This window comes from Enhydra lutris, unplaced genomic scaffold, assembly GCF_002288905.1.
Source record: "Enhydra lutris kenyoni isolate GAN:26980312 unplaced genomic scaffold, ASM228890v2 scaffoldscaffold34, whole genome shotgun sequence".
Taxonomy (NCBI): Eukaryota; Metazoa; Chordata; class Mammalia; order Carnivora; family Mustelidae; genus Enhydra; species Enhydra lutris.
This window is the reverse complement of record NW_019154118.1, coordinates 6,301,773-6,317,750: the sequence shown is the minus strand read 5'-3', so window position 1 is coordinate 6,317,750 and position 15,978 is coordinate 6,301,773. Positions and strand designations below refer to the sequence as shown.

Sequence of the window (15,978 nt, the reverse complement as noted above, 5' to 3'; positions counted from 1 at the left end):
CGCCCGCAGGAAGCGGGCAGATCCAGCTGTGGCAGTTCCTCCTCGAGCTACTCTCGGACAGCGCCAACGCCAGCTGTATCACCTGGGAGGGGACCAACGGGGAGTTCAAAATGACGGACCCCGATGAGGTGGCCCGGCGCTGGGGAGAGCGGAAAAGCAAGCCCAACATGAATTATGACAAGCTGAGCCGGGCCCTCAGATACTACTATGATAAAAACATTATGACCAAAGTGCACGGCAAGAGGTATGCCTACAAATTTGACTTCCACGGCATCGCGCAGGCTCTGCAGCCACATCCCACGGAGTCGTCCATGTACAAGTACCCTTCCGACATCTCCTACATGCCCTCCTACCACGCCCATCAACAGAAGGTGAACTTTGTCCCTCCCCACCCGACCTCCATGCCAGTCACATCTTCTAGCTTCTTCGGAGCAGCGTCACAATACTGGACCTCCCCCACAGGTGGGATTTACCCCAACCCCAATGTCCCCCGCCATCCCAACACCCACGTGCCCTCACACTTAGGCAGCTACTACTAGAAGCTTAATCATTGGTGGTCTTCTACCTGAAGCCCCCCGTTCCTCACACTTCCTGGGATACTTTGGACTCCAAAGGACATACGTGGCTTTGAAGAGAAAAACAAAACTGGATGTTCTTTCTTGTTGGATAGAACGTTTGTTGTTTAAAAACAATCCTTTTTTTTTTTAATGTTGGTAACTTCCGCTTCCTCTACCTTGAACAAAGAGATGGCTGATTTTCTGGGCCAGTACACCAGTTTGGAATCTCAATCTGCTATCTTCTTCTGGGTTGAATATTTCGATTACTGGAATGGTTGTATTATGGTTCTAAGAAAGAAACTGTACATTTTCTTTATATTTTTATGACCAAAGCAGTTTCTTATCAACACACGGGTCTCATCATGGATCTTGTAGGGTTCAGTATGATAAAAAAAAAATCATGGACTTAACCAGTTAATGCTCTGGCTGGAGACTGAGAGAAAATAGAGGCAGGAAGCTTATAACCTTATTGTAGGAGGACCTGATTCAGTGGATGGCAACTGGAACATTGGTTGTAAGGCCAGTGAAGTTTTCACCCAACTGGAATTTAAAAGAAAGAACATATGTATGTGTATTTAAGAAGCCGTGGGCATTGTAAAATCCCTCCCAGTGGGCAATACGTGCTAGGCTGACCATCCTCTCTGGAAATAGTCAAGATATGAACTTAAGAAATGTTAATGCAAATGCAGACATTACTGAAAGACAGAGAATTAAATAATTTTTTTTTTTTTTTTTTTTTTTTTTTTTTTTTTTTAAGTAATGACAGTGGGTCCCAGAACTTTGAAAAGTCGTAGGGATTTCTGAACACAAGCAGATTCGCAAGCGCTGTGCGTTTGTCCGACCACCAGTCCAGGGTCAACCAATCAGAAGGCAACTTACTGTATAAATTATGCAGAGTTATTTTCCTATATCTCACAGTATTAAAAATAGATAATTAAAAAAAAGTAAAAAAAAGTAAAAGAATAAATAAACGAGTTGACCTCGGTCACAAAGACAATTTTACTATCAAATCAGTCGTTATTTTTTTAAATGTAATTTGTACATCTTTTGTCAATCTGTACATTTGGGCTGTTTGTACGTTTTTATAGCTGGTTTTTTAAAAAGCATAATGTGACTATTGCTAAAAAGAAAACAGGACGTTTGAGTCACTGACTTTACTAGAAAGAGAAGCACCATGCAGTATTTAACGGGCGTGCACAAGGAGGTAAAGGTGGTCCACTCAAATCGTTAATGCTTTGGAAATGTTTGTAAATAACCATAATGCAATAATCACAACTTTGAAAAGAACAAGCAAACTTTCCCTTGTGGATACGAGGGATTTTCCTGCCCTATATATGCAATATATTTTTTAGATATTAAAATATATATAATTTTGCAGGTAATCATTGACTTTTTAAAACTATATTAAGTGTTAAGCTGACAACTGTCAATGAAGACTATGTTGTAAAATAATTTGACTAAATAAATTGTGCCTTCTTCTCTCAGAACTGAGAACGTCGTTGTCTTATTTACCCCTGATCAGGTCAAAGGGTTTTCCCAGGGGAAGTTCCCAATTGAAACTCTTGCACTGTAAAGGCTTTTTCATATGTACCTACTGCCAGAAAGCAGAAAGTACAAAATCGGTGTGGTTTTTGTCGTTGTTTGTATTAGTCACTATTCTCCAGAGAAACAGGACTGTAAGATGTACAATACTGATGGAGATTTACTATGCGGACATAGTTCACAAAACCGAGGAGACCAAGAAGTCCCACCATCTGCTGTCTGCAAAGCTGGAGATGGAGGAAAACCAGTGATGTGTTCCAGTGTGAGCCCAAAGGCCTAAGAACCGGGGAAGAGAATGGTAGAAATCCTAGCCCGAGGGGAAGAAAAATGCCCCATCTCAAGCAGGCAGACAGGAAGCAAAGAAGTGAATTCCTTCTTCAGCTGCCTTTTGTTCTGGTCAGACCCTGCCTGGATTGGATGGTGTCCTTGGGCCTTAGGGAAAGCAATCTACTTCCCTGAGTCCACAGATTCAAATGCTAATCTCATCTGGAAATACTTGCACATATGAACTCACAAATAATGTGTAACCTGGGCACTCAGTGGTTCTGGCAAGTTGATACTTAAATTAACCTTCACATTATTGATGACCTTTGCAGAGATTTTTAAAAAAATGTTATTTCAATCTTCCTCCAGCCTAAAAGGGTTTTTAGGATGACACCACGGCTGTGGATAATCTGTGTCTAAGAACCAGAACAGAGCAAACACTTCCATCCAGGATGGGCCCTTTGTCCATTAGACTTCACTCTGTATTTCCACTGTGCACCTCAAACCCAAGTGACCATCTTCCTGACTTTCCACCGGAGAATAAGGAGGTCCAGGTTCCTCTGATCCCATGTCAGGATCTTATGGCCCACGGAGATTGTTAGGTTCTTTTTTCTTTCCAAGGAAGAAACTTGCTTCAAATTGCTTCACTATTAGGTAGCTGGTTTTCATTTCCTTTATTTTATAAATGAAAACAAGTAAGGCCTGGAAAGTCTATGATGGTATGAGAAATGAGACGACATCTTCCCCGGGTAGCACTGAGTACCTTCTGGACAACACATCTACCTAAATGAAATGAGGTGTGCTCCAGAACATTGGTCTCCTTTTTTTTTTTTTTTAAATTGTACCCTACCATTAAAAAGAAAGTGTTAAGCAAATATTCTCAATATATAAACACTGATTTATAAATCATATACACCAACTATTATCACTATTTATATTATGAAACATGCAAAACAGATAATTCTCAAGAGTAATATAAAAATAAATTGAAACTGAAATTCTAATGTTTCCCGCCTATGTTCTTTGTCTTGTATATCTCTTGCTGTCAACACTCAACAAGAAAGGTCGTCATTAAAGGAATGAGTATGTATGTGTACATCTGTATGGGTTTTCCTTCTAAGAAAGGAGAAAATAAAAACTTGGTGTTTGTGGCCCAAGCATAGAGACAGAAATGATAAAGGCCAGGTATGTTCTAGACGAGTCTAGCTGGATTCTTCTGCAAATCTCCACACCAGCCAAGCAATTTTCCATCAGTTTAGAAATTTGCAAAGTAATCATTAGGGAAGATAGAGGTGCATGTTTCTTGCTGCTCTGGGAAGAATGGGAGTTCATCTTTTTAAGAGGTTTTCTTTATATGCCCTAGTCAAACACTGGCATGGGTCCCTCACCTCAATGGAAGTCTTAGAACTCTGGTCTAACCTTGCCCCTTGAATTTGCTCCCAACAATGCTTCCACAATTACACCTTGATTGGGTGTAATAGGCTGGGTCAAATGTCTACTAGGGTAAATTGTAACTCAATTGGTCACCTAGCATCACTGTGGAGTTTCCTGTGTGTGTTACAATCTCATTGGCCACCTGTGCGTGGCCAGGCCCGACCACATGGCCTTTGCCCTTAAAAGCTAGTCTGTGAAACAGAGAAGGGTCGCCCTCTCTTGTAAGAGGTGCGGCCCCGAATGTTCAGTTAGATTGGTTGATGCTTGGCACGAAATAAAGCTTTGCTTGACCTTCGCTTTGTATCAGTCTCGCTCCTTTAATCACAGACCCATTATTGGGGCATAACAAGGACAAACAGGCTCTTTGCCATCCTGGCTCCTTGTTCAATATTTTCCCCGATCAACCCTCTGAGCCTGTGCAATGAAGTTCATTGCGTCTAACACACAGTGCAAGGCAAGCAGAGAGAAGCAGAGTAAAACCCGGGAGCGGTTCTTGTGGGAATTACTCTTTCCCAAGCTTTAGCACGCTAGTCAACAGCTCTTTCAAAGAGGAGGTCATTCTTTTGGTTGTTTTTATTTTGTTTTGTTTTTTGTTTTTATTTTTGTTTTTAGCATCAAAAAGTATCGTTGCCTCCCACACAAAGGAAATTATATATTCAATATCTACTGTTTTACAACATTTCTAGCGATCAACAACCACTAGGAATTTAATTTAAAAATTATTGTATTTAAAATTTAACCAGTAATATCTGCATGCAATTAAATGTGTTTAGTTAGTCTATGCGTAATGCTAAAGTGTGGGTCCTCAGATGGGATATGACTAGTTTAGAGCAGAAATCAGGAAGTTCCAGAACTCCAGGGCAGAAAGGAAGATCTGTCTATCCTGGGATGCCTGGGTGGCTCAATCTGTTAAGTGGCTGCCTTCAGGTCAGGTCATGACCCCAGGGTCCTGGAATCAAGTCCCTAACCCTCTGCTTGTTTCTGCCTGCTCTCCCCCTGCTTGTGCTCTCTCTCTCTCTCTCTCTCTCTCTGAAAAATAAGATCTTTTAAAAAAAGAAAGATCTGTCTATCCTAAGCCTAGGTTCTGCAGGGCCAAGGCAGTGGTTAGCGAGGGCTTAGAAAGCAAAGAAAAACAAAACACAGTGTTTTCTGTAGGTGGTCTGTGGACCTAGTTTCACATTCCACTTCCTCAAATACCTATTGAATCAACAACCATCATGTAAATATGTTACCTGGAAACCTATTGAAGGGGTGCCTGGGTGACTCAGTCGTTAAGCATCAGCTTTCAGCTCAGGTCATGATCCCAGGGTCCTGGGATGGAGCCCTGCATCAGGCCCTGTACCCTTCCCCCCTGCTCACGATCTCTTTCTCTCTCATATTCTAATTTTTTTTAAATTTTTTAAAGAAAAAGCATTGAAAAGGTGCCACTCTAAGGAGCAACCCTTGGGCATGGCTCTTTTGCTGTCGAGCCCCAGTCCCACACTTAGCTGGGGATCTGCCTCCTGGAGGGTCCCCCACCATCAGCTGCACGGCTGGGCTCGTGTCCAGCACGTCCCGAGAAGGAGGCAGTGAAATGGTGCTCAGTATCAATGGGGGAGAGAAGGGTGGTAATAAAGAACTAGGGTGACGGGGGGACCAGGGGACTGGATTCTGGTGAATAAACAGAGACTTCAGCTTTTACTCAGGACGAGCTTTGTGTTTCACAAAAAGCACACTGGACACCTCATCATATGGAAAGCTACTGAAATTGACTACGTACTCCTTCAGCCAGGGAGTCCAGCTAAAGGATTATGAAAGGTCAGCTGATTTCTGGACTACAAATCCCAGTCTCCCTTGGGAGGGGGGGACGGACGCTTCTGAGAGGAAGTGGAGTAGCCAGTCAAACCTCTAGGGCTTCAGCCAATTGAAAAAGGATATGGAGGGAAGCTTTCTGAAAGGAATGTCGGCTCACGTGCCTGGGGTCTGTCTCCCTCTCTCACTCTGACTTGGCCTCCTGTCTAATTGTTTCAGTCTGTCTGAGCTGGTAAATTCCTAAGCACATAGTCAATTTACACTTCGCTTAAAAGCTCTAAGGGGAAACAGAAAAAGTTTCCAGTGAGACCACTCACTTACCTACAATTGCTAAACTAACCTTCTGGATTTTTACCGAGTTCGTTACCTCCTGCGTCTTCTTAGCGGGAGGATGGAGGCAACTGAGGTAGATAAATGAACAAGGATATAAAGCCAGGGGTCCCGGGTTCAAATTCTGACCCTTCCACCTACTGGGCAACTCATCAGCACCTCCGAACTGGGGAGCTGAGTAATGTCTCCTGCGAGGTCCTCGATGACCCATGAACAAAACCCTCTATTAAATACTGTACAGAAAGTATATATAGATATATGTAATCACTGTTATCACTAGTATTTGCTAGGTTTTTCCAAGAACTTCTATTAAATCCTCAGTAACTGGTGAACACTTTGTTAGGCGAGTGGTGTACAGGGTAGACTTTGTTTTGTGGTCAATAAGGCATTTTTCCAAACGAGTGAAAAGTGGAGTAAATGGGATTTTCCAGAGACCCACTGTGTCTTCCCCATCCCTGGGGGGCCCTCGTGCCCCACTTGGGCTTCTGCCCTTTGCTGGTTCTCTCTGTACACCTAAAGACCTCAGAGCAGACCGCCAAGCTGCAGGATGTTACAAATAAAATGAGATTGTTATGAAAGAATGCTAAAAATGCCCTTTGTCAGAAATGCTGGGTTGGGTTTTTAAGTCAGCTAAGAAATAGAGGCTGGGAGCTGGGATTTTATGCTTAGTAAGCTTGGCTCCAGATTGTTTGCAGACCCAAAGCAGCCTGTGCGTTCCATGAGAGGAGAGACTAGGGTTTTGTTTGTTTGTTTGCTTGTTTGTTTTTGTTGTGGTGACAGTGGGCACACAGGAGTGGGCCATCCTTAGACGCTGAGAGAATAAAGTACAGGGACAGAGTCAGAGAGACCTGGGTGTGAAGCCCGACATTGCCACTCTCCTCATGATAGCATAACCGTATCTGAGCTTGATTTTTCCCATCTGTAAAATGAAGATTATAGTCCTAACTGTACAAGGTTATCAAAGGGGTTAAGTAAGACACTACAAGTGAAAATGATCTGCATGTTGAAAAGAACTATGGAAATAAGTAACTCTCTGTTCTTCTCTGATATCATAAAATAGAGTTAAATCATACTCCTTAATTTCTCTGTCTATTATGAATGTACTGTTTTAATTTTAAAAAATCGCCAAGGCTCAAAATGGTCACACACTTACAGAAAAGTTGAGTTTACAGAGAACATGTTTTATTGAGCCACCCGAGAGGAAGTTGCCAACCTGAGGACCCATCACACCCAAATACTTCAGTGTGAATTTCCCACAAACAACAACATTCTCTGACATAATCCAGTAGGATCTTGAAAAATCAGAAAATTAAGAGAGACAGACTACTAGCATGGAACCCTCAGGCACCATTCACCTTTAGCTAATTGTCCTACTATTGCCTTTTGTAGCAAAAGGATTCTGTTCATAATTTCGATTATATTTAATTGTCCCATTTCTTTAGTCTGCAACACTCCCACGTCTTTCCTTGACTTTCAAGACTTTGACAACATTGAATAGTATAATCCAGTTATTTGTAGAATGGTCTTCCATTTGGAGCTGTCTGGTATTTTTTCATGATCAGATCTAGGCTAGGCATCTCTGGTGGCAGTATTACAGAGCGATGCTGCCTTCTCCATACACACTTTCAATTTATCCATTATTGATCAAGTTCATTTTGTGGTGTCTTCTGGTCTTCTCCACTGTACAGGTACTCTTTTCCCTTTGTAATTAACAATTATCTTGTGGGGCGCCTGGGTGCTTCTGTTTGTTAAGCGACTGCCTTCGGCTCTGGTCATGATCCTGGAGACCTAGGACTGAAGCAGGAAGTCTGCTTCTCCCTCTGACCCTCCCCCCTCATGCTCTCTCTCTCTTTATCTCTTATTCTCTCTCCCTCAAATAAATAAAACCTTTTTAAAAAATCAAGTATTTTGTGGGTAGGTGTTTTGAAATTATATAAATTATAATTTATAATTATATAATTATATAAATATAATTTATAAATAAAAATATAATTATAAATTATATAAATATCTCATTCATCTTTAGATTTCCATGTGTTCACTTATTTATGTCTCTAGAGACTTAGTTTCTTATCCCCTGGATATATGTTCTTATTATTGTTTAATGTGATGATGACCTTACCCCAGTGGGAGACCATGTAAGTTGGCTTTGTGTCCTTTGATATATTCCCACCAATCTTTAAGCACTTTCTTATTTTTCCAGCTCTCTGTCCCAACCATGAAATCTGTTGTTTCTCCAAGGGTGACTGGTTCTTTTCCATGGAAAATGATATTTAGAACCCAATATCTGGGTGCTAGGTGTGCTCATTGCTATTGCACTGTTTCTGTTCCCACGCCTTTTCAGGGGACAGAGAAAGGCAACATACGTATCTACGTATACATACATCATGTACACACACACACACACACACACACACACACACACACACACGCACATATATCCATATCCATACATACGCTGTGTTAGTCATGGTTCTCCAGAGAAACAAGCTGAAGAAATTGGAAAGCCAGCGATGTCATTCAATCCAAGTGAGTCCAGAGGCCAGAGAATGGCGTGCAAGCGCAGGCAATGGTGTAAGTCCCAGTCTGATCCCGAAAACCTGAGAAGCAGGAGTGCCGGTGTCTGAGGGCAACAGAGGTCTCAGATCAAACAGAGAAAGAGAATTTGCCCTTCCTCCCCCTTTTTGTTCTATCCAACAGACTGGCCCTCAGCAGACCGGATGATGCCTACCCTTTGGTGAGGAAGACCTTGACCCAGTCTACTGTTTCAAATGTCAATCTGTCCTGTAAACACCCTCACAGACACAGCCAGAAATAATGTCTTAGCAGCTCTCTGGGCAACGCTCAGCCCACTCAAGCTGACAATTAAATTACCCATCACGTATGATTAGACATTGGTATCCGTATTTCTTTCTTTTCTATCTATATATATATTGAAAAAGTGAAGTTCATGCGAATGCATCCTTTTCCAATTGAACTAACACCACAGGGTTCACCTGTCCCCTCCATACTGTGATTCTCCTATTGGACAATGACAAACAGGACTCCCCTTAAGCAGAATATATGCACTTGCTTTTCGGTTATCCTGCACGTGACCCGTCCCCTCTCCCTGCCACATTCCCACCCCCATGGGACCTATTCCTTTCCCTGCTCTGGCTGTCAATTTCCATCCCAGCCACCCCACTACGTGGGCTCCAGCCTCACCCTTCACAGCCCATGCTTCCATATCGATGTCCTCCTCACTCGGTCCAAGCTCTCACATTCCAAGCCAGGCCACCCTTCTACAGTGACACCCTCCTCCATCTGCTCAAGCCCTGACTCTCATGACAGGTCGCACCACAGTCCCCCACGGGCACTGTCTTTCCTCCACTTGGGTGCTAACTCTGCACTCCATGCCCTTCTCACCTGGTGCAACCCTACTACCACTGTGCTCTGATACTGACCTTGCTCTGTTCCCCATATGGCTTCAAGAATAAATACTTCAGGAGAGAAAGGAAATGAATGGAAAGGAAGGGAAAGAGAAGAGGGAAAGGAAGAGAAGCCGATAAAGGGAAGATCCATAAATAGACATTTCAAAGGCACGTATCTCACTGAACATGTGTACGTTTTGGCTGTGGGTGAGGACAAGAGATTCCAAATCGCTCTAATGTGTGGTTTCCACCTGTCTCTGCATTCTCTCTCTCTCTCTCTCTCTCTCTCTCACCCACACACACACACACACACCCTTGCACCTTTTGAGATGCAAAATCTGGGGAACAGTACGAGAAAGGAGAAAAAAGGAGAGGAGTTAGCCAGAGAGACTGAGGAACTAGGAGTTAGCTGGGGATGGGCATAAAATGAAACGAATGATCTTGTACTAGGTATCCAGGGGAGAGACTGGAATTGGTAAGACCGGGTAGAGATATGGACAGCCAGTGTGGAGAAACAATGCTCTGGGATATGCCATAAATGTTTTCTGGTAGAGGTGAGGGTGAAGAATGGAATCGACTTTTTTTTTTTTTTTTTAAGATTTATTTATTTGACAGACAGAGATCACAAGTAGGCAGAGAGGCAGGCAGAGAGAGAGAGAAAGAGAGGCAGGCTCCCTGCTGAGCAGAGACACTGGGATCATGACCTGAGCCGAAGGTAGAGGCTTTAACCCACTGAGCCACCCAGGCGCCCCTGAAATCAACTTTTTAATTACTCTTGGTTACTCAGCAGTGCTAAGACCCAGGATCTATTTGTATTTGAAGGTCTGTGCCCTCCTCCATTAGACTAGAAGGACATGAAGGGTAGGAACCGCTGTGTCTCATGTTTTCTTTTTAATTCCTAGCACCTAGTGAGTGCCTGGCTTTTTAGAAGGGTCTGATACATGTGTCTGTTGTTTGTCAAATTGAACCTGTGGGCAGAAAACATCCGAGCACGGGTGCCCAGCAGGTCTGAGATGCAGGGTGAGGTGTCTGCCCTGAGCCTTTCTGGTTAACTCCAGACACACAGAGAGAAAATGAAAACACGAGAGATACAGTTAAAGTATAAGACCAGAGCACTATTATAATTTGCTGGCAATGTTTACCAAGTCGGTGTCTGTTATTAACTGTCTTTCCCCAGAAGATGTAGCATTTCCTTCCCCACTGACTCTTACATTGTCTTGAGGCTCTGACTTTCAGAAATGTTTAATCAAGCATCACATATATTCTAGTGATACTTTCCAGATACCTCAGCTTTTCCTGACAACTCTCCCTTCCTTTGCTCTGCTTTTGTCTTTTTGAGGAACTTCTACTTATCTGGTGGTTTTCTGAGTAACTCAAAGTTTTGTCATTAACCCCCCCCCACACACAGACACACAAGACAACATATGCCTCCTCAGAAACCAATAGGTATAAGACATCCACCTTGAGACCTTTAAAATGTGGAGAATTCCAACTCTCTATCCAAAGGAACGCGGTCTATAGGGAAGAAACACACACTTGCCACCAATTCTGAAAAGCAAAGTTAACTGGATTGGAGCTTAAATCTGCTTTTCAAAAGAGAATTGCTGATGATTCTTGAGTCTTCTTTTTACATTGAATCGTTAACAAACAAAGTGATTACTTGATCAGAATCCAAGACACAATACTCTAAGGGGTCCAATTCTTTAAGTGGCTTTAATCCAGCAACCAAATCCTAGACTTGCCACTTGTGCTCAAAGCCAACCCTCGAAGACTTCAGTCAGATTGGAGTGAAGAGAGAGCAGCAGAGGAGAGCAGGGATTTCCATCCCCACGGTAAGCTGTGTGGCCAAAGACATGATCTTTCCCAAGCTGCCCTTCATGCTGAGGACACTTGCATTCTGCTAGAAAAAACAAGCCCCTTACCTGTAGGAGCTTTGGTTTATTCCAAGAAGAATATCCTGAGTATTTGTAGGGTTTCCAGAAAACTCTGGAGATGCCATATGAATCACTTCCCTACAATGTGCACTTAGGTTAAGTTTTACGTTGCCAGAAATATCTAGAAATCAGGAGATCAGTTACTCCGTTTGTTGAGAGTTAATTACAAATGGTCCCACAGCTTTGCCTTAGCAAATGCCCAAAAGGCAACAGAGAAAAAACTGGAGTCAAAACAAGGTCTTGGAATTCACAAGCAGTAGGTCCCTGGAGGAACCCTATTCCACCTCCAGCACTTTGGGTAATCAGAGCAGACAGACAAACGTCCTTTATGTAGGAGGTCCTCCTGGTTTTCCGGGGAGAAACTATAACAAAAAGCCAGAAGGACTGATAACTTGGTTTCTAAGCCACAAGTTTAACGATCTAGAAGTGAAAAATCAGTTTACTCAGAGTCACAGCATCTTTAGAAGGTGAAAACCATCCCTCTCTAAATCCTCAACCATCTTCATCTCGGAGAAAAAAATGGAAAGATTAGCCTAACCCTGGAATTTCCTGGTCTTAGTGGATTTATGACCAAAGATCCAGTGGATGACCCCGGTCATAACTGTTGGCTACACAGCAAATTCAATTATCCTAAATTCCAGGACACCGCCCTTCTTCCTGTCCCTCACCCCTTCCTTATCATAATCTTTCCTGGGCCATCAACCCCCACTGAGTTGTCTGAACCCAAGTTTAATCTCTCAGCAAAGCTTACTCAAAGCTAACAATCGATGCTGGGGACATCTCATCAGAGGGACAAAGCTATTCTTGATGAAGAGCAGTGACATAAATTCAGCCCCAGCCAGGCTCAACCAGCACAAAGGACTAAGTAAATCAGTCCTGTCCCCTCTTTCCAGCCATCTCCAAGGATGGAGAAAACAGCGTTAGGATGTGAGAAGTTGCTGCTTGAGCGACCAGCTCTTGGTTTCAGCTTGGGTGGTGATCTTGGGGTTGTGGGATCGAGTCCCTTGCCGGGCTCTGTGCTCAGTGCTGACTCTGCTAAAGTTTCTTTCCCCCTCTCCCTCTGCCCCTGCCAACTCCCCAAAATAAATAATCTTTAAAAAAAAGTTCGAGAGAAGAACTGCAAAGTTCTTTACTTGCTAAGCCAATTACCGTCACCTCACTCTGAGCCCCTCAAGGCTTACCTGAAGCTCTTGGCTTGGCTATCCTTGGGTCACGGCCTAAGGGTGGTGGTCAGGAGAGTCCTACGTTACAGGGCAGCCCTGGCTCTTCCCTGAGTGCAGCTGTGGGCATGGCTGGCACCCAGACTGGCTGGCAGAGACCAACCCCTACTGTCACAGTCACAGCGACGACCGACCCAGCCCAGCGCCTCCTCTGAGAGCAGCCCCCAGTGTCAGCTGCCATGACACATTTGGTTTCCACGCTTCACCTGGAAATCTTAAATTCTGTTATGAGAAGCCTAAAAATGTCATTATTTTATTCCAGGATGCTACATGGCCACTGGACTTAGACTAAAACATGGCCTTTTGGGGAGGAAGGAAGTAACGCTGAGTTAAGTAGGTTATCAATTTTCATCTAATCCTTACAGCAACCCAGGGAGGTGGGGACTACTTAGCCCGATTGTGGTTGAGGATTCCAAGGCTCTGAAATTACCTTAGTAGGTGGACTTGAACGCAGGCCTGCTATGTCCACCTGGAATGCGAGGGAGCCCACGGCACCTTCTGACTCTTCTGGGGTTTTCCACCCGTGGGAACTCATCTCCTCAACACCTGCCAGAGGAGACAAAGCTGTCCAGAGAGCTGCTTCACCTCATAGCTGAAACACAATCCACTTTACAGTTTTCAAATCGTCTTCACATTTGTTTTTTGTTTTTGTTTTTGTTTTTGTTTTTTTCCTGGGATAACCTCACTCTGCATATTTGACCTATTTCCGTGTTTATCATCTGTCTCTCCCCGCTGGAGTGTAAGGCCCATGAGGGCATGGTTTTATCCATTTCGGTCCAGGCTGCAGCCGGGACCTTGAACCGTGCCAGCCCGGGGTAGGCGATGAGCACCTCTTGCACGAATGGCTGTCCTGTCAGATGTCCTTGGCTTGGTGCACCTGTTAGGAGGAAGGGATGGGAGGCCCCGCAGCAACCTGAGGGGGGCCAATGTGAGGTGCCCTTGGCTCTGCCTCCTGCCCAAACCCTGATTTGACAAGTAGATGCTCTTTTGGACGGAGGAGGAAGCTGCTGTCGAAGTTTCTAGAAGCCTACCTCTCCAGTAACGTTTGGTCCACCAAAGAAACGTTTTCGTTTGTTTTGAGAAACATTCCTGGAAGCTCTCCCCGCCCCCCCACCTCGAGGTCCCAGGGGAGAGGGCCACCTGGCAGCGCCTGGTCCGTGCCCCCCCGCTTCCTTTCACCCCAGCCTGGGTCCCTCCTGCAGCCCTCTGAATCCAGCCCATTTAAAATGCCCTTTGAAAAGGTCTCTGTTTGGGTGAGTGCCGTGGGCTCTGCCTAGAGAGCGGCAGATTATCTGAAAATAGGTGTTATTGATTACAACCAGGTGGTCTTTGTAGAAAGGCGTCCACTTGAACCAAAATAAATATTTGCGGGCACAAAGAACAAGCCGGGCCCTGTTGCGGGGCGGGGGGCGTGCTCGCGGTCCGCGCCGGCAGCCAGCGGCCCCTTCTGGCCTTGGGCGGCCGCGGGGCGCGTCGCTGCGCAGCCCCAGGATTGTGTTTCTTCAATTAGGACAGAAACGCGCCGGGGGTGGCCTGGGGAGCACAAAGGCCCCGCCGCCTCCCGTGCCAGGGGCTCGCAGCCCGCTCCGGTCTGGCGATTGTATTTTCTTTGGCTTTCTGGCGCGCTCCTTATTATTTATTTCTGTTCTCTCTGTTTTATTTTTATTTTCAAGTTGCCGGCCGGGCTGGATGCCGTCCATTCACCCCGCTGCCTTGGAGCGCGGCTCGCAGACAGCCGGAGCCGGCTCGGGCTCAGCCCCGCGGCCCGCAGGCCCCCGGCACCCAGGGAGGGCGCAGCAGGGTGTGGGGGTCGGGGTGGGGGGAGCGCTGCGGAGGAGGGGTGGGGGGTGCGTAGGCCAGGCTCCCCTGCTCAAGCAGGGGGCTGCACAGGACCTGGCCGGAGGCAAGTCGCTTTCTCAAGAAGATGACAGTTATTTGGGGTGAGATTTTGGGTCCGTTCGTTTGAGAGAAACCTGAAACTTGGACCCCTTCCTAAGCTCCCCAGTCTTCCACTCTATATGCAAACTCTGTTCCGGCCCTCCTGCCCCGGTACCCACAGACAGCTTCTGGGCTCCCACTCCCTTCCCCACGCTCTGAGCAGTCTTCTCCTGCCTCCCCAGATCCCAAACTTCACTTCTCAGGAGTCAGCGGTGACTGTGTATGTCCAGGAGAGAAGGGAGGCAGCCAGAGGGGGTTGTCCAGTGCCAAGGGTGGAGGCCTGGAGGCTGAAAAAGATAATGGGCATAGGAAGCAGGAAGGGCCTACCTCAGAGCGATTCCGGAAGGCAGATAGAAAAGCTGGGGCCAGAAAAAAGAGAGACAAGAAAGAAATCGGAGAGAGAAAGATGCAGTAACACATTCCTGTCAAGGTCAGATCACAGGAGAGCCTAGGGCGGTGCTGACCAGGCAGGAGAGGGATCAGAAAAGAACGCCACAGCTAGCCCAGCGTCCTCTTCCTTCCAGAAGACATTCCTGCTGGCTGCTAAAGAGCCAGGGTTCTGTTCGCGGGCAGCGGCCCGAGTGCTATAAAGTAGAATTTCAAGACATTTAGAAACATCCCTGCCTCGGGCTCTCTTTGGCAGCAACTCCCTCTCCTCCCCAGGTCATAGCGAGAGCTGCCTGAAGTCCAGTGTGGCATGAGCAGTAAGCCACAGGCCAGCCTGCGGGGCTAGGGGGACTTTCCAGTCCAGGAGGGAACCAGGGCACGTCATTATGCCTTGTGCTCTTCAGCCCTGAGAAGTCACTTCTGAAAGGAAACTCTGCCTGCTCGAAGCCCCAGCACCACTAGTGAGGGGCAGCTGGTTACCGGGAACTTCTGCCCTGCATCTGGTTGATGTAAAACTTGGGAGCAAGAATTACCTTGTCAGGGTAGAAACAAGTCAGCAGGCTCCATGAGGAGCCACGCTGTCCCCAGATTGGCAAGAAAGAGATGGCCTAGCAGTGGATGATTTGATTATTGCTTGTAGCCACAAACGCATAGGCAGGTGGCAATGAAGCAGGTTTATTTTTAGAGCCAAAAATGATCTTTAAGGTTATGTCATTCATGGGTTCCACCGCTCATCAGAAAGCCAGTTCCAGTGTACAGGTCTTTGGAATTCCCTCGAGCAACGAAAGATTCTAAATCCAGAGTGTGCAGTGGGACCCGGGGATCCTGCACTTGTGACAAATGCTCTCAGGGGATTGTGGACACAGCGTGACCAGGCACATACCCTCAGCAGTGTGCTGGTTAAGTGCTTAACAGTGGGCCTTTACGGGGGTTGGAAGCAGGGTCCTGATTTGTAGCCATTGTTGATTTCCAAGGTGTAAATTTCGAGCTACTGTATGAAGACTCTGAACTCAGAGGAAAGAGACCTTCAGAATTGGCTCCTATAACCTGGACCCTCCTGAGAGCCAAATAACAATGAAGTGACCGGTCCCTGGGGGCGCAGCCAGGAAAGGAACCTAGATTCAGGGCTCTCTGCCCACTGCATCGCCCCACACCTCACTGCCCTCTTACT

General features: G+C 45.7%; 1 protein-coding gene and 1 long non-coding RNA gene across 2 annotated transcripts in view; one reads left to right on the top strand and one right to left on the bottom strand.

Annotated features, from left to right (window-relative positions):
- Positions 1-2,384, top strand: part of LOC111153687 (Fli-1 proto-oncogene, ETS transcription factor) — a 115,693-nt gene extending 113,309 nt beyond the window's left edge. The window contains exon 9 of the mRNA XM_022512839.1: positions 10-2,384. Within this exon, the coding sequence (XP_022368547.1) occupies positions 10-539 (530 nt within the window). The 3' untranslated portion in view covers positions 540-2,384. The remainder of the gene's footprint in view (positions 1-9) is intronic.
- On the bottom strand, positions 23-12,612 carry LOC111153689. Its single transcript, XR_002641031.1, has 3 exons — positions 12,444-12,612; positions 8,376-8,541; positions 23-82 (listed from the first exon to the last, which is right to left on the bottom strand). It is a non-coding gene; the product is annotated as an uncharacterized LOC111153689 (long non-coding RNA).
- Between the last annotated feature and the right edge of the window lie 3,366 nt (positions 12,613-15,978).